The following is an 18,719-nucleotide window of genomic DNA, read 5'->3' as shown; positions in this document are numbered from 1 at the left end:
ATATTGCTTTTCAACAAAAAAAAGTTCTCAAAGTGGTTTTCATCTAAAAAGAAACAAGAGGATTCACTGATGCAAGAAGATGTGCAGAAAAGGTAGACACCACTAACAGCCATTGGGGAGATGCTGTGCTGGCATTGGATAGGTAGTTAGGTACAGTTGCTTTCTCCCTCTGCTAAAAATGAAGATTACCACCAATGCCTCTCTGCCAGTTATCAGGGATTATTTAGAATCTTGTGAGCTAGCAGTAAATGATTACGTCTCCAAGGACTTGACAAAAAGAATATTATTTTAATATTTGGTGGTCTCTGACTTTACGTTGTGAGGGAAGGTGCAGTTGGATCTTCAAGACGGTTGATGTCATGACAGAATTGCAGGAAACAATTGCAGCTTCCTCTTTTTAGTGGGAAGTTTAGTGGGAACTTAGCGGGAAGTGAGAAATAATGAATGTTGCCCCCAAACCCAGTGTTACTATGGCGCTGAAGAACTTGCTATTAAGAATCTTTTAAATTACTTTTGCTAGGAGAATTGAGAATGGTACCCTGTCTTTAAGTGGCAGACGTGCATTATTTCTTCCTAGTTCACTGAAAGGACTGTTTTGGAAAGCGGGCAGATGAAATCATCCTGGCTGTCTTTTTGGAGGCCGATCTATTCTATGCCCCTCCTTGCATTGCTTCAGGGCTTACAAGGGAAGAAAGTGAGGCCCATGATTTAAGAGACATGTATGTGTTTAAATACCTTTCAGAAGATGCATGATGCAACTCCCTATTTGCTTATATCTTGCCCTTCCTTCAAGGAATTCAGAACAGTGTATTGGGGATTGCCCCTTCTTAATCCTTGCTACAAAGATTAGAGGGGGCGGGGAGAGACTTACCAAAGCCCGCTTAGTGAACTTTATGGGTAAATGAAGATTTGAACCCCAGTTTTCCATATTCAGTCCAGCATCTAACCATTGCATGACATGGGCTCTTTGTGTTCCCAATCAGGTCAGCACTTCCTTTTGAATTGAATGAATAGGTTTGTTCTAAGGTGGTGACTGTGGCATAAACCATGCTGGAAGTCTCTCATTTCAGTAATGTCTCTACACATGCCATTCTGCCCATGACCACAAACACTAGCTAAAGTAATAAGCTCACCTATACAATTATGCTATTTACAATTACACAACTTCACATTTATTTTACATCATGTGTGTGCTAGGCACTGCCCAGAACTGATGCAGTCTTTATCCGGGGGCTTGCAATACAATTACATTATTACTTCTTTGATAGTGGCTTACTACATTGAATTTCTTTGCGTTCTAAACTTAAGCTGCATTGACTTCATGAAAACTCCCACATGCATTAAAGTTTGATTTTTCTTTCTTTTTCCAAGAGGTTGAGCAAAGGTTATATGGTTTATATGGTATTTTTATACGCTCTTTTATATACTATATTATAGTGACCCTTCTCTTTCACAATTGTGAGATGACTTCTGACTATTGGTAGCTTCTTGAACCACATAGGATTTATTAACCTCAAAGTGTCGCAAGCTTCAGTGATGCTAAAGGAGATTGATTTTTACACTTTAGTTTAAAGCTAGTCTTATTTAAACTTGGCCTAATACTTTTTATTTAAGTAGTCTGTATTAGTGACTTCATATCCATTTTTGTGCCTTGCTTTGAAGCTTTTTTTATGACAGATCAAGACAATGTTCGTTCTAATGGCAGCTTGTTGAATAAAGCCTTGCATAAACAATAAAAAGTGTTTGTAATTCACTGCATTTAGTTGAATTATGCGTGAATTATGTGTCTTCCAAAACTCTCCCATTAAGCCACTTGCTGATGTTGCACTAACACTTTGACAATGAATATATCTAATATCTAAATTCAGAATGTGAATATTAACTTGTTGCATATATTTGACATCACATTAAGTATTAAAATATTTAAATTTGTTCTAGATGAAGCTTTAGAAGATCTAAAGTCTCAGAAGAAAAAAATAGTAAGTACATATAAATTTGTCTCCGTGAAATCTTACCGACTATCTTGCAATTTTTGAACTTTAGCATTTCCTTGACTTCACTGGGCTTCTTTATGGTTTGTGAATACTGTTTGTCTACCCTGGTTATCTCTGTGTTTTGTGATATACCTGCCTGCAAGACCTGGTGTCATGATTATGTGGCTACAATGGCACTGTGCTCATATGTTGTGCTCTAAGCATTATATTTTTGAGTGTAGCAAGTCTTTGGATAGCACTGTTAGTACCTTTTATTTAAAGCTTAACTTCTGATGAAATAAGTGTAATTGTGGTGTGTTTATAATCTCTTAATATCTTCCCAGTGCATGTAGATATAATTTATAGTATTTGCTGTGACAATAGCTGATTCTCACCAGTATCTTATCCTCAGTAGTGGTAATATTTGTTACTGCTTGGATGTTGCACAATAATGCAGTGTAATAAGTTAATAAATGCTGTTGGTTACCATAAGCCCATGAGAAAAGATATAAATTTAATAAAGTATGAAACATTCAATTAATTGTATCTGTACTGAACATCATGGGTTTAGCATATCCTGAGAATTAGATGACAAGGATGCACTTAAATTTTTTCTTCTACAGTTGACCTATGAATTGCTGCAAGTTGTGATAGTGTAGCAGGGATTCATTGACATACATGCTTTGCAATATCAGTGTTTTGAAAAATGTTTGTTGACATCTTTTGCTGACCTGATTCCCACATTCAGGCTGAATCCATATGGTCTGGGGGAATGGGAGTGTGTCAGTTAACTATGCTCTCAGTGCTTGTCTGCAGAGGTGAGAGTTCCCATTTATGGGGAGGAAGTCTCCCTGCATTCAGGGCTTGCCTGTGCAGACATAAATGAAGGGATGTGCCAGTGACATAACCAGGGAGTGTGTCAGCACAGAGTTCATGACTAACTCCCTTTCTCCCCATGCATGCAGGTTGAACAACTAAACAGGGCTTCAACAGCTTCTGAATAAACCTGGATTCATATAGGGCACTCAAAGCATCCCAGATATTTACTTTGTATTGTGAAATGTCTAGACTTACTGACAAAGTGTATTTTCTTGAGGATTTTTTATGTAGTTTTGTAGGTACTTTTTTTCTTAGGGTGAAATGATACGGAATTTGGGGCACGGGGAACCCAATATGAACATGGCTAAGTTGGTACTATTTGGTTCTTGAGCAGTGTTCCCTTTAAGGCGTGTGCACGTGTGTGCGCTCACAAGTTTTTTTAATGTCCACTCAGTTATTTTTAGATCCCGCTAAGGCTGAATCGGAGAGGCCGCACTCTGAATGCATGTGCGCGCACACTGCCTTAACATTGCTGCTCAGAACAAAACTCATTCTGCACACAGGTGAAGAAAATTAGAATACTGTTCTTGAACTCAACATTAGGGAATCAGAAATTCAAATTTTTTAAAAATTCATAATTCAGAAATTCAAACTTGCTTCTTCTGAGTGTTCAAATAGAAACCTTCACGTTTTGTATAGGGGGGAAAAACCAGGGGAATTAGTGCCCATAAAAACTTAGTGAAGAATTTTTGAGAACACTGCAACCTAGTCAACCCTGAGATGAGCCTTAAGAATGGAGTAAGAAGTTGCCGCAGCTTCTTGCTCCTTTCATACTCCAGCATTTATGTGCTATATTTTAAAAGCCGCTTCCAACCAATCATCCCCACAAATCAGGAAACCAAGTATATTTATAGAAGAAACCTTGCAAGCTCAAGATTTTATTATTTATTTATTAGTTTATTGATTTGATTTCTATTCCGCCCTTCTTAAAATGGCTCAAGGTGGTTTACACAGAGGAATAATAAATAAGATGGAAGCCTGTCCCCAAAGGGCTCACAATCTAAAAGAAACATAAGACAGACACCAACAACAGTCACTGGAGGTACTGTGCTGGGGGTGGATAGGGCCAGTTACTCTCCCCCTGCTAAATAAAGAGAATCACCACGTTAAAAGGTGCCTCTTTGCCAAGTTAGCAGGGGTAGTTGGACTAATAAGAAACTCAGCACAGCTGAGATTTCAGAGATGCAGTGCAATGTATTTTAACAAGAAGGCCCAGTAGCATGTGTTTCCAGAGAAGCAAAATGGCAAGACTGAAAACAAATCTGCTAAGTTCACAGGCTTTATGTGTAAATATTTTTTCTCCTCTTATGGGTAGAAAAATATTTAATGTTGAGTTTGTTCCTGCCTGTGGGGTTTGGTAAATCAGGGCTCTTCTGTTAGGTGGGTAACTCCTACAAATCCCTAGTTTGTCCTTTTTTAAAAAGGTCTTTGTGAACTTTGTCAAAAAACCCAATAAAAAACACCCCACCAAAAACTTCAATGAGAACAGAAGACAGTAGGATGGTCTTCCTCCCTTTGCCTCACTCCCCCCGCATCAAGTTAGCAGGGAAAAGGAGATCATAGTCTAGGGCAGTGTTTCTCAACTGCCGGTTCGTGGACTGGTGCTGGTCCACGAGGCGTTCGGTACCGGTCCATGAGGCATCACTAATAAAAATCACACACACACACCCAAATTTTTGGGGCCAGCAGGGGCCATTGGGAACTCTCCAGAGCTCATTTCCAAGCAGCCCTTGCTGCTGGATAACTTTCATTTTGCTTCCTCGAAATGAACATTATCCAGCAGCAAGGGCTGCCTGGAAATGAGCTCCGGAGAGCTCCCGGTGGTAGAGGCCCCAGCTGGCCCAAAATTGTTTTTGGGGGGGTGCGGTTGGGGGTGAGGGGGGCGACTTGCTTACTAACTGCTGGTCCGGGAAACTGCTCATGAATAATGTACCGGTCCATGACTCCAAAAACATTGAGAAACACTGGTCTAGGGCATTGTCTCAGAAGTGTCCCTGTGCTGCATGCATATAGCCCTCCTTTCCTGAAATTCTTCTTTTTTGCCAGCTGTGATGCAGAGGAGCTTTTTGATAAGCACAGCAGCAGCCCTTGCCTTACCTGCTCCTCAGGGAACTAAACCACTGATAATGGCCAGCTTGACCCTTGGCAGAATCTCCAGGCTCCACTATTTTACAGGGATGCTCAGGTAGTGAGTCATACCAATTCCCCCTTTCCACTCTCTTCACTGTTCTTGTGGGGGACAATAACCCAAACTTAGAAGTAACTCAAAGCCACCCTTGACCACTACCTTAAAGCCTTAACTCTCACGCTTGCTCTCCCTCTGTGGCACCGCTGTTTCAGCAAAGATTTTTTTCCTTCAGACACGGATATCTTCCTCAGTGGAAGTGGCAGCCTTGTTGGTTGCTTCAGCTATGTTTGACACTATCCCTGTGCTCAGAACTGCAAGGGTGATTGGAAAAGGTCTTGGTTTTGCTCTCTCTGCTCTCCAGTGAGAGATCTCACTCATGGGGGAGGTCTGGTGGGGGGATCAAAGGGATTTTCCTCACCCTTCCCTTTAACACCCTTCTGAGGATGAAATTGGGAGTTGTGCTGTTTCTCCCTCTAATTATGTCATCACTTCTCGCTTTAAGAGACGGTGGCTTCCTCCATCACAAGAGCTTTCAGGAACCTACCCCTAAGAAACAAAAAAGTACATCTCCCTCGCCAGCCCCTTAGTCTGTTGATTGGTCATCTTGTGGTTCTCCTGTAGGCTCTGTAGACCAGAGATTCTCAATGTTGGGTCCCCAGATGTTATTGGACTTCAACTCCCATAATCCCCAGCCCCAATGGCCTTTGGTTGGGGATTATGGGAGTTGAAGTCCAATAACATCTGGGGACCCAATGTTGAAAATCCCTGCTGTAGACTCTTAATAGTGGTGAAAGGGAATGATTTGAAGGGGGAAAGAGATGAGCCCAGGCAAGCTCGGGAGAAGCTTTTCTCTTTGAGCATTTCATAAAATGTTATAAATACTCTTTTTCTGGAATCTGAAGATTCTACAATCTTCCATTGTAGCAACTGAACCTTCTAAACTTACTGGACCTTTCTAGTAACCATCTCCTCAGTTTCTTCTGACCTTTCCCCCAGCATCTTCAAGCCTGTCATTTAGAGAGAGTAGGATATGCCATCTCCTCAGAGATTAGCTCTTGCTATTTTTAAGAAATTTTCTTCACTACCAAAAGATGTAGACTGTGATGGCTTTTAACTTATAAAATGTCTCCATAAACTCTGATGAAATGTCTACTGATAAAAAATGACCACAGAGCAGAGAGAACCTCTATGAAATATGCTGAGACTTTTACATTAGAATTTCAAGCCTTTCCTACCTTTTTAGCATTTGTTTGGTCTGCCGTCATGGTCAAATGAATTAGCTCCTGTATTTGATTTACCTAGACCAGTTAAAGGTGGTTGGTGGAGTATTCACTTCATTTTGGTGTTTATGTTTCAGTTTTTCAGTGAGCAAGAAGTGCTGAGATTTAGATTGGCAAGTTTGGTAGAGGTAGCCAACCTGTCAGGTGGGAAACCCACTGCAAGGAGATCTTCACTCAGGGAACCAATGAGAATTATCTTATAGCATACACTTCTTGGAGTTTTGAGCAAATCACTGGGCCTCAGAGATGACAGATGGGCAGAATCTTCCTCAAAATAGCCCAGGACCCACTTCTATGTGCTGTGAATCAGATAGTCAGCATATGAGTTGTAACTGGGTGTTACTTATACTTTGAGTGACTACCATTTTGAAACAAGATGGCAGCAACTCGGAGTAAGCACCACCCCTTTAGAACTTGTTTGCATTCAGAAATGCTGTATTTCCAGCACATAGATTTTCTGTTGGTGTGTGTGTGTGTGTGTGTGTCTTTTTGTTACAACTCCCCATCTTGAAAACCAATGGGAGTCATGCACATTATAAACACCTCTCTTTTAAAAATTGTATTTTTAAAAAATATGGTGGGCAAAGAAATCCAATTCCCAAGGTTGGAGATCAAATTATATTGAGTGGATTTCATCCTAAACCCTGAATGTGATTTGGATGTTGAAAAAAATGGCAAGTATTCTCCATTATTTCTACTTAGAACTACTTGTTTTAGTTCAGTTTGTTCATTTTAATACTACTTGATGTTCATAGGCCAATTTTCCTGTCTTATTGGTGATTCACTTCTTCAGTGGCAGTTATTACAAGTTTTGCATCTTATACCATGCTGTGGTTTGTAGTTTTTTCCTTTGCTGCAAGAGTTCTCTTGTTCACTGCTCAGCTGCCCTGGGGGATTGGTGGGAGTTCCATCTAACAGGAAACTTTAGCCCTGCCTCCTCAGTCCCAAAAGCGGGGCTAAAGAAAATACTGGTATTTATTTTCTACCCTGCTTTTCTACAAAAATTACACTTAAAGTGGCAATTGCACCCAAAGTTGCAATTTCTGCCTTCAAGAACAAAAAAAGTTCATTAGTAAGAACATTCATTCATTCATTCATTTATTGTTAAATTTATAAACCGCCTTTCATTAAAGCAATACCAGCATCATTATTCCTTATTGTTTAAAACTGAAGTTTGTTTTTAAAAAATCTTAAACACATTGTATACATTCTGCTTGGTAGATTGTGACTTGGTGCCCTAGAGCTGAAGTCAGTATTGCTTGACAGAACTACTGAACTTTAGCATAGCAATGGATGTGTGTCCCGCCTGCTGCCAGGCATTTAAAACTAGGGTTTCTCAAATGCACTCACAGTAGTTCCTCAGGGACTTCTGACACAGCTACAAAGGCAGAAGTTTGCGCCTCCCCTTCTTTATGACTGTTCAACTCATGCTTCCCCATATGTTGCTGAACTACAATTCCCATCATCCCAGCCACAATACATTGTAGCTGAGGGTGATGGGAATTGTAGTTAGGCAACATCTGGAAGGCCGCAGTTTGGGGAAGCCTGGTTTAACTGATGTCCATGGAATTTGACAATCTTGCTGCAAAACATCAACCAGTTTGAAATTTAGAAATTGATGTTGCATTTCAAAGTTTCTTGCCTAGAAGCTTTAACCAAATCTTAAGTTTCCTGTTATCCTAGGCATAAACTTAAACTATTGTTAGTAGTTTAAAAAGTGTAGCATGTACAAGGTACCTGTTTACTGTAAAATATCTGAGAAGGGACTTTTACAGGGGATCTGTAATCTTGGTTGGCAGCGGGTTCTTCTGGTAGACTGCTTTATGAAGCCTGGGGTTTGGAATGTCCATCCTACCCCCTTGTTGCAAGTGGCATGCTAGCATACTCAGAAGTGCTATGCAAAAGTGAAGTATATGATGCCCCCCGCCCTGATTCAAAGGAGCAAGTGTAAAGCCGAATATAAGAGCAAGAGAGGCTGACTTTAGTCCCCAGCTCCCTGCTTAAACAACTGGTGGCTGGGATTTGAACTTCTTTAAAAAGGGCTCCACATGTGCAGCCCTGGCTGCTGGATTTAATACATGCTGTACCTAGTTATGTTCACTATTCCCCAGCCAGCTAGAGATGTGCATGTGGAAGCCTGCTTCTGTGTGTGTACATAGTGCACCTCTGAATGCAAGAGGAGGAGCTGCCGATCAGGCATTCTCCCATGCTCTCATCCTGATGAATGTGGTTTTTAATTGTGTGCCCTTTAAGAGGGATTAGAGAAGACAGTGTTTGAGGGAGGGGTTAAAAGGGCAAAAATGTTTTTTGGAAACATCCTCGGTACTTTATAAGAATAAACACCTATGTAAAAAGGTCAAGAAAACAGAGTTTGAGCAATGAATTTTCTATGACCTTTCTTAGGTAGGTTTAACTTTCAATAAAGGTGCACATCTTCCACATGCTAGTTATTTGTGCCAGAAGGGTTTTCCTCAGTAAGTAAATATATTGTGGCTCTGGCCCAAAGATCTTCAATGCTTTGTGCAAGGATCTCTGCTGCTCATCTTAGTGTGTTTGCATCTGAGTGTGTCTGCATGGAAGCTGTCTTTCTCCTCCCCCTGCCAAACTACGGATTAATGCTTTCAAAGCTGCTAATACCGGCCATTTATTTGGCAATATGTGGTCAAAGAACTTGGTCAGTGCAGGGCAACCCTTAGATATGGGGTTTCCCCATGTATTAGCCTTTGATATGCACTGGATATTGTCCAGAACGGCAGTCCACATACAGAAGCCTGTTTTCACTCTTTGTACAGATGGTTCTCACTGGATTAATTCCAGTTATCTAGAACTTGCATAGAGTTATTTCAGATTAGAACTTCAAGTAAGGCAAAAACATTTTTTAAACCCCCCATACTGACTAAATGTGTGAACCTGAAGAAATAGCAGTCTACTTAAAATATTATAAGTTGATTTAGTTGAGAACAGTGACCTTCATTTTGTCAAACACAGTGCTTACACTCAGTAAGAAAAGGCTTCGCATCTTGGAGAGACTTGGTTCATTGATCAAGAAAGAGTCACATGCTCCAGTTGTGCACAAATGCTGCTGACCCCCTGTTGTCAGTAGGGGTGTGTGGTATCTCCACCAGCATTCATCCTGGTTAATCTTAACCTTGCTTTGCTTTGAGTTTGAAGTGGCTTGCAAAAGTTTGTTATACCTACCGGTGGACATTCTGCCTCTGCAGGGAGTACACAGCTTTTTGTTGCTTCTGTGTCTCTGGATTTATCAGTTTTAGATTTCATATAGATCAGGGATCCTCAACGTTGGGCCCCCAGATGTTCTTGGACTTCAGCTCCCATAATCCCCAGCCAAAGGCCACTGGGCCTGGGGATTATGGGAGTTGAAGTCCAAGAACATCTGGGGGCCCAACGTTGAGGATCCCTGATATAGACAATGGGCTTGGTCTCTGTTGCACTGTAGCATGACCAAAAAAAACACCACACCCATTTAAGTAGTGTGTCTCTGGTCACAGACATGCAGTCTAGAGCAGCTCTACTAGCTATACCAGGGATTCTCAAACTTGGGTCCTCAGTTGTTATTGGACTTCAGCTCCCATAATCCCCAGCCTCAGTGGCCTTTGGTTGGGGATTATGGGAGTTGAAGTCCAATAACACCTGAGGACCCAAGTTTGAGAATCACTAAGCTATACTGTTGGTGCTGCTGCTTGACAAGCGTGGATATTTTCCCTTGTTACCACTTGGCAAGGCAGCTTGCTCCTGGGAGGATTCCAAAAGGCGGTGGCAGCAGCAGAACTGCCAAACAACCTCCCCAAACCAACATTACAGCTTTAGTTGCCACCAGCACAGTTGAGGGGGAAGGAGGAAAGAGCTCTTTCCTTCTCAGCTGGTTTGGCACTGGTTCGGGTTTGAGTTTAGAACCATGTATGATGCGTTGTCTGAAGCATGCCTGAAACACAGTGCACTGGTAAGAAGCATGCTCTCTAGACCAGGGCTGCACAACTTCGGCTTTACTGCAGATGTTACACTACAACTCCCAGCATTCTTGACTATTGGCTGCTGAGGCTGGGAATGATGAGAATTGTAGTCCAGAAACAGCTGGAGGGCCAAAGTTGTGCAACTCTGCTCTAGGCTATCCTCTTTTAGTATTGTGAAATGGATCACTTCAGACTTCCTAGATCTAGGGTCAAAAGGCAGCAGGAAGAGAGAAGGGAAAAGAAACCTGGTTTGAGGATGGAGACATGACATTGGGGGCGGGGGCAGGGGCAGAGGTGGAGGGAGGTTTGCTGAGAAAGGAACTGGATTGATGACATAAAAGAGTGAGATACAAATAGGGAGGATAGCAGAGGGGGCAGAGGTGCTAAATCATGGGGGAAGAAGCCCCCCTTTTCCCATCCATGCCACTGACAAGTTGTGAGCTAGTCTGGGATAATGTAATGTCTCTCTTTTATAAGAGTGCTAGAAAAATTCTAGGCCAGGGTTTCTTAACCTTGGGCCCCCAGATGATGTTGGACTACAACTCCCAGAATCCCCAGCCACAATGGCCATGTCTGGGGATTCTGGGAGTTGTAGTCCACCATCACCTGGGGGCCCAAGGTTAAGAAACCCTATTCTAGGCTTTTAGTTTCCTGAGTATTTAAACATCTGTGTATTGTTGCCTTGGGTTGATAGAAACTTGTTCAGTGACTAGGAATTGGAAGCATGTTTCCAGTCCTACTCTGAAGTATTTTTAGTTTTGTTGACTCTAGTATGGCATTTGTAGCCCAACATGCACATGAAGAATCACTTTATTTTTTTGAGTTTCTAATTTGGTCACAATTAATTGGCCTTAACTTGAATCTAATATTGTTTGCAACAACAGCCAGATTAATTGTGTAGAAGTTATCTACATAGATTTCCTTAATACTGAGTCTCAGACACTTTAAAGCCTGGAAGGGATTAACCCAATCCTTTGCCTGGAACTCTCTTTAAGGAATTCTGGCTTCTGTTATTTCCCCTTGTAGTTTGGTAACCCTTCATCAATAATGTGAATAGTTCTGACAGCCTTCTTTTAAAGAAGCTATTAGCACTGTACATTAGCTTTTAAAGTTTTACTTCATTTCTTGTGTAAATGCATTTTATTTATTATTAAATCTGTGAATGAGGATAAAATAGTGCATCACCTATAACCTGCAAGCGAGAAATGAAGATTTCAGCCATTCCACAAAATATTTTGGGGTGCACATGTAGAGTGATTTCAATGTAGCAATGCATGCAAGAACGATGGAAATTAAAATGTCTAGTTGCCATAATAGTTCCAACTGTTTATACTAGGAACAATTTGTGTGTAGAGCTACTGTATCTAATAAAGGCTTTCTAACAGAAGAACTTGAAGAGAGAGGCCTATCAAAATGTAGTGTAAAATGCTTTATATTCCTTGTACATATTAGTCATCTGTCATAACTTTAGAACACAAATATTCATAGTTAAACTTCTTCTGATGCTGGCTATTAACCGCTAAAATGATATTTTACTAGTGATTACTTTTTTAATTAAGCCCATGTATTAGCTATAAAGCCACTTGAGTGCATTGTAAATAAAATGCTGTAATAATGAAGTGCTTTAATTACAATCCCTAAAGTATGCATAGTACTCAGTAAATTTTTTATTTAAATTCTTCACATGTTCTATCTTTTTTTCCTGAAAGGCAGTTTGAATCTAGCCATAAAGACTGGTGGCTTTAGCCTTTAAAGTCATTTGAGCAAATTCCATGGCTGTTCTCCCAGTTAGTGAGTTTTCATGGCATTTGCAGCAAGCTAATTGCTTCTGCTAATAAATAATCTAAAATCAATGCTGACAGCAGTTAATTGGCACAGAGACTTTATTCTGTAAAGCACTTGGCTAACGACCTTCTTTAAATTAATAGCATTAAGTGCTATGAGGAAATAAATCTGAGGAATTGCCTGTCATTTGCTTGTCATGTCTAATAACTTCCAATAATGATGGCTGATAGATTTTTGCACATTCCATTATTGAAGTTGGTGCATGTAATTATTCTCCTCATTATATGTAAACAATTAGCAATATTTGGTGTTTCCTTGCAATAAAGCTGTTAAGCGCAAGTAGTGCATTAGAGGTTAGAAACTATGTTTTAAAACTAGATTTCATTTCCATTGAATGCATTGACAGAAACGTGTGTGGTTATTGCAAGGCTCCTTTATCTTCATTTATGTAATTTTAAAAAACAAATTTAAATTAAAATCTAAAGTGGCCTATCTTGACCTATAAAACCTTTTATTTTTAGCTTGAAGAAGTAATGGAAAAAGAAACTTATAAGGCTGCTAAATTAATCCTTGAGAGGTTTGATCCAGAAGCCAAGAAGGCAAAGGTAGGAGCTGATCTCTGTACTAATTTCCTACAAAGCGCACCATAGAGCAAAACACTTTGTAATATTATTATAATTGACAGGATGTTGAACCGCCATCTGCTGGAGCATCTGCAGTTCCAAGACCTGGCCAAGGTAATAGCTCTGTAAAACTGCTGCTTTTCATGAAGAAAATGCTATTTGCATCACTTCATTTTCATTCCATGAGGCTTGGAGTATTTAAGAATGTGGATCTACTATAAATGGGACTTCTATTCCTAAAGAGGAATTCTAATTTGTGGGAGAGGATGGCATTATCTGACTTTAAAGTGTAGTATTTAGTGGGCCAATGGCCTGGCAGATGTTTTCCCCTCAGCCAGGTCATCGTTTAAAAGTTGAGATCAGCAGTGGTTTGCAGTGAGTGAAGAGGATGTGGTGGAAAGACACAAGAGATTGCTTCCCTTCCTCCACTGGGCAAGGCACTGGTGGGCAGAAGTATCTGGCAAACCTTACAGCTGCTGCAGAGTTGCTTTGATCCCAGAATGAAGCTGCCTTGCACGAGGCAAAGCTGCCTTTGCCTAATGGTTCTGATGCATCCAGAAGGACCAAAAGTTGCTATGTCCACCAACTCACTTTCCCCCAGGCCAGGTGAGTTAGAACCCTTGGAGACAGTTGTTTCCTGTGTCTGTCCTATCAGAAGATGGGTGCAAGGGAACCACATTTCACCTGGAGGGTGGGAAAGAGCAAGAGGCCTAGCCTAATTCTTCCTGGCCTGAGAGATCAGTGTTTGCTAAGCGCTGCTGATGCATCTGTGGACCAGCTTTGACCTCTAAACAGTGTAGGGTGGTATTTTTTTTAATGTACTGCCATTTGTGTGCATGCTGATTCACAACAGATAAGTGGACACATGTCTGCTCTGAGGGTGTTAGTCTAGAAATAGATACAAGGGACAGAGGAGCAAGGGGAGGGAAGTGGAGGAAAGGTAACTTGGAGAAGAACACACAATTACTTAATTTGCATGTACTTTAGTTTAGTTGCAGTAGAGAATGTGGATTATTAGAGAGCTGAGCCAAAGGCTTCTTGGCAAAGATGGGTTTGAGGGGCATTTGTAGGAAATAAGCAAGGAGCCATCATGTGGATGTTGTACAAGGACTTTCAGGCATAAGGGACAGTGAGGGAGTAGAAAGGGTGGAGGCATTTGAGGGAGCAGGAGACTTTTGGACAGCTTAGTGAGGTGAAGCTGAAGGAGTAAAGGTCATGGACAGGATTGGTAACAAAATGAATTAATTGATAGATATAGTAGGGGCGAGGCCAAGGAGTGATTTGAAAGTAAGGATGAGGAGTTTGTCCTAAATTATATCCTGAAGGCTTTAGAAACTACACAGACCCCTGGAGCATTGGTATTATGTGCTTCTGACAGTTGTTGGGTTCTGTGCCAGTGAAGTTTCCTTTTTAAAAAACTACCCCATCAGCATTGTAGCCCTGAAGGCTCCAAAAGCACAAACGATGTTGTTGGGGCCAAATCTGAGGGAGTGGATCGCAGCCTTTCCTTCTGAGAAATTCCAGGTTGTGTTGCATACTCAGAAGGTTGTGAATCTAAGTGACTGGTGAGGCCAGACTCATCAGTGACAAGTGTGCACACTGCCATACCATCATTGCCTTGATTTTGTTTCAAATGGGTCACTCATATATCTGTTCCCCAGTCACGACCAGAAAAAGCGACAGGATCAAGGTCAGATCAGAGCGGCACCATCAGCATATTGATAGCACCTTAAGGCCTACTTCAGTACTCATTATCTGTGGCAAATTCCCACAGTCAAAGGCAGTTTTATGTATGTGAGAAGGATTTAACAAGACTCCAATTCCCTTTGGGCATGAACCACTCTTATGGCACACAACTCATTACTAACTAGGTGTCTGTCCTTTTTGCACATACATGGAACAGAGTGCTGTTCAACTCTTTCCAACAGAAGACTAGCCATGAATCAGTTGTGTGCTGAAAAAGAGGCTTGCTCGCTCTCCCAATGAAACACTTTTTGGTTGGAAAGGACAATTATATCTTTAGTAATTGTGAGGTCACGTAAAGATACTGTAATTGCATGGAGCTTGTGTAAATAACTGTGCAACTAAATAGCCATAGCCAGAAAACCCCATAGGATAATTTCTGTCTTTCTGGTTACACTTACATCATTACTGGCCTCAAGGTCTTTGTTAACATTTTAGTTATAGGTTAATTTTAGCAGTTGATTGATTAATCTTGTATGCTAGTCAAAGAGGTGTCTGTGTGTGAACACAAACGAACTGATCTGTCATTTTGTTTAATGCTTAAGGCGAGAGCTACTTCTGTATAAATTTATAAACCAAATTGTAGGATTAAGATGCAAGAATGAGTCTATTGGAGAATTCAGAAGTGTATACTGTTAGTATTCTATTGCTCTTCAACTTTTTCTGAGTGTAGCCTTTGCAAAAAAAAATTCTTAAGTTACTCTAAAATATTGTTAGACCTGTATTTTGGTAAGTTAAACACGAAGCCTAACTTGTGAATGTTCTGTCAGAACTTCGTCATCGAACCCCAGTGCGAGGGAACGTGTCTCCCCCTATCTCAGTTACCCCAAAACAGGGGTCTCCTAAAGCATCGGGTCCGATGCCACTGTCTCCCAGTTTGCAGAGAGAGACCTCAGCTCCTGGTGGACCTCCTGAGAGAACTCTTACATCAGCTTCGCAGCCAAATGTGTTATCGAGACATCCTGGATCCCGTGCTACTTCAATGCCTGGAATGGGTAAACAGAGCACTTAATGTTGTTTACAGTTTATATTGTTTTCTCTGGTTACCAATAAAACAGGCCATTTTCAGACAGTATGGAAATGGCATTTTGTTTGGAAATAGAAGAGCAGTTATCTGATTAAGCAGGAGTTCCATATTCAATTAGCCATAACTCTTTACAGCTGGCACCTTATGATACTGAAACCTATTGCCTGAGCTCATTTAACTGTTATGGCTTCTTTGTTTAAATGGTAATAAAACTTTGCAGTATTCTGTAGTCAACAATATAGCATACCTTTTTATGTTCTTGGTTTAGGCAAGCTCTAGACTTATATAAATCAAGTACATAAGAAAACACTTTCAGAATACACTCATGTTTCTTACTAAGCCCGGAACGTATTTTCAACTTGTGTTGTGACATTTATTTAAATGTTTAGAATAAACAACAACAAAAAGTTCATGCTGCAAAGATTAAAACATAAAATACTCCATAACCAAAGTGGTTTTGCCTATTAGACAGCAGAACTTTCTGAAGTAGCAAGCTAATAAAACGGGGGTTAGCATCAGTTATTTTCTTATTTGAGGTATTAACTTGTCCATTTGCTTCTACTCGAACAGCTAGCTAAACTCGGAGCCCTTTTAAAACTTTTTCATTACTAAATTGATTTTCTGTTTTGCACTTCAGCTGGGGGTAAAAGTCTGCAGTGATTGCACACTCTCCCTCTCATTTTAAAAAGTATTCTTGGGTGTAACTTGTTCTCCTGCCTACTTTATCCTACCTTCAGCATTCTTACCTGCTGTGAGGAGTAGATAAAAGGGCCAGAGCCTGGGAAAGACCTATTTTAATCCACCCATCTGGCTGGGTTTGATTTATTCAAATTAATTTTCAGACCACAAGTTACTATTGTGTTCAGTAGTTGCTGACAAATGTGAAGACTTTGAAATTTAAGAGGGGAAAATAAAACTTGAGCCTTCAGATATTGCCAAGAACCTGTCTCACATTCTTTGAGGGCAATTAGACATTTGGTTTTTACTTTTATTTTTTAATTGATATTCATCTAGTAATGGTGGTAACTTAATGGTCATTGGCAAGTGTGACCATTTTTAATCATATTAAATGTTAATTTGGAAACAAGTGCTCTCTGTTACTGAGTTCTATAGTGTACCATTGTAGGAGTTCTTCATGACAGTATTGGAGGCTATAGTTGTAGGAATTAAGATATCCCTCAGTGTCCAAATTTCTTTGCAAGAAACTTTTAAGAAACAAGACAATATATATATTTAAAAATCATGTTTCTTAATATGTACACTTTCCCCATCTTGTGATGAGCATCAGTCGAAGTGCATATGACTACACTTAATTATCTTTGAACTGGAAAGATAATTCATTTTTTCATTACATTATACTTTGTGGAGGATAATCAATTTAACATGTATTACCACAGAGCTCCCATATGTCTAAAAATTAATAACCAGCAGGTAGTTGAGAGTTTGCCAAGCTTTGCAAAAATGGCCAGTCTTCCCACAATGATTGCTTTTGATGTTCGTATTAATTACTGTTGTCCATATCAGCATGAGGAATAAGATGCATGGTTAGAGAGTTGTTAGTGTGCCAAGTAATTGGAAAGATTCTTGTGGTGCACGATCTCCTGTTTCAGGTTCCTCAAAGATTAACCATGTAGCATGTTACTATTGACTGTAAGCTTGTTTCAAACTCTGATTGTGTCCAAAATTTGCATACTATCGAAAATACTTTAAACCAACAGCTAGATAGGTTTTTAAATCAATACTGTGCTTCCTTTAAAATTTTTTTTGCCAATGTACATCCCATTATTAAACACTATTACTGTCAGTGGAACTTATTTTATAGTAAACTTGTTTGAGATAATTGTTTAACTCCTTTCACTGATTTGTTTAAAATGCATATAAGGGCAATTCACATGATTACTAGAGTAGGAGATGCCTCCTATTCTAGTTCAGGAGCTGAGTGCGCTCCCAATATTTGATGGTCTGTGAGGGGAAAACAATGTTAGAGGATCCTTCTGTGACCATGTGCTAAGCAGCAGTTGGGTCCAAAGGTCTTTTCCTCCTACCTTATTCAGCAGCTGGGTAGGAGGGAGCGGTTTGCACTTGGGCAAATAAAATCAAAACCACAGGTTAAGGATGGGGGATACCTGGTTTGGCAGTAGTAGATCTGAAAATGGATCTCAGGATTACAGACGATCATAAGCTGGACATAAGTCAGCAGTGTGATGCAGTTGGGGGAAAAGAGCTAATCTGATTTTAGGCTGCATTAATAGGACCATCCTTTTTCACTTATGAGAAATAACAGTTCCATTTTATTTCATGCTAGTCAGAGGTCATCTGAAGTACTGTGTCGATTTCTGGGTGCTGCAGTTTAGTAAGCATGTAGACAAATTGGAACAGGTTTAGAGGGAGAGTAATAAGGATGGTCAGGGATCTGCAAAATGCAGGGATCTGCAAAACTCGGAGGAAAGGTTGAAGGAAATAGGCTTGTTTAGCCTGGAGAAGAGAAGACTATGGGGCAGCATCTTCTAGTATTTGTCACATTAGAAGAGACCAAAGACTTATTCTCTGCTACCTCAGACGGCCAGACTTGAGCTAATTGACTTAACTTGCAGGAGAGTAGATCGTGGTTGACCATTCAGTTGACTACTTTTAATGGTAGGAACAGCTCAACAGTGGAACTAGTTACCTAGGGAGGTGATGGGCTCCCCTTTGTCAGAGGGCTTCATGCAGAGACTGAACAGCCAACTACTAGGAATCGGTTGTCTCAGGAGCTCCTGCACTGAGCAGTGTGGTTGACATAGCTGGTCTACATGGTTCTCCCCAGCTCTGTTGTTCTACCTTGTGACTTCAGTTTTTAGCGAGGAAGATGTTTTGTTCACAACCCTGCCCCCAAATTACTAATTTTAGCCAATTTACTTTGTCTCATAGAATACGGGGGTAAACAAGACAATATTGTGTGTGATTGGGCTCTCCATGTTTGTGTTCAAAATATAAATAGCGACTGTGCAGGGCCCTAATCGAGATGAGTTCCTTGGTTGCAGGAGAGGAGCTTTTAAACACTGGCCTTCCATGGTCCCAATCTGAATTTTGCACCAGAAAGAAAGTTCCCATTGGTTGGCCGACTTGATTGGGCAGTATATGATGAGCAAATATTTCTTTCCTAGCAATGTTGTCCTCAAGTGCAATATTTTGACAGGACCTCCATAAGGATGGGGTTAAATGTTCTGTGAATAATCCCAGTGTTAGATTGAGGATCTAGCTTTGTTCCAGAGTAAGGAGGTGGTTTTATTCCAAGCCTGCTTGCTTTGTCCCCACATAACTCAGTGGG

At 40.5% G+C, this 18,719-nt stretch overlaps 1 protein-coding gene across 11 annotated transcripts in view; it reads left to right on the top strand.

Moving 5' to 3' along the window:
* Positions 1-18,719, top strand: part of LNPK (lunapark, ER junction formation factor) — a 60,246-nt gene that overhangs the window by 25,306 nt on the left and 16,221 nt on the right. For all 11 annotated transcript variants that reach the window (XM_053267239.1, XM_053267230.1, XM_053267292.1 and 8 more), the window contains 4 exons: positions 1,939-1,979; positions 12,538-12,621; positions 12,702-12,753; positions 15,153-15,377. In XM_053267239.1, the coding sequence (XP_053123214.1) occupies positions 1,939-1,979; positions 12,538-12,621; positions 12,702-12,753; positions 15,153-15,377 (402 nt within the window). The remainder of the gene's footprint in view (positions 1-1,938; positions 1,980-12,537; positions 12,622-12,701; positions 12,754-15,152; positions 15,378-18,719) is intronic.

Source organism: Hemicordylus capensis, chromosome 1 (assembly GCF_027244095.1).
Source record: "Hemicordylus capensis ecotype Gifberg chromosome 1, rHemCap1.1.pri, whole genome shotgun sequence".
Lineage (NCBI taxonomy): Eukaryota > Metazoa > Chordata > Lepidosauria > Squamata > Cordylidae > Hemicordylus > Hemicordylus capensis.
Note: the sequence above shows the minus strand (reverse complement) of the source record. Positions and strands in the feature narration are given on the sequence as shown.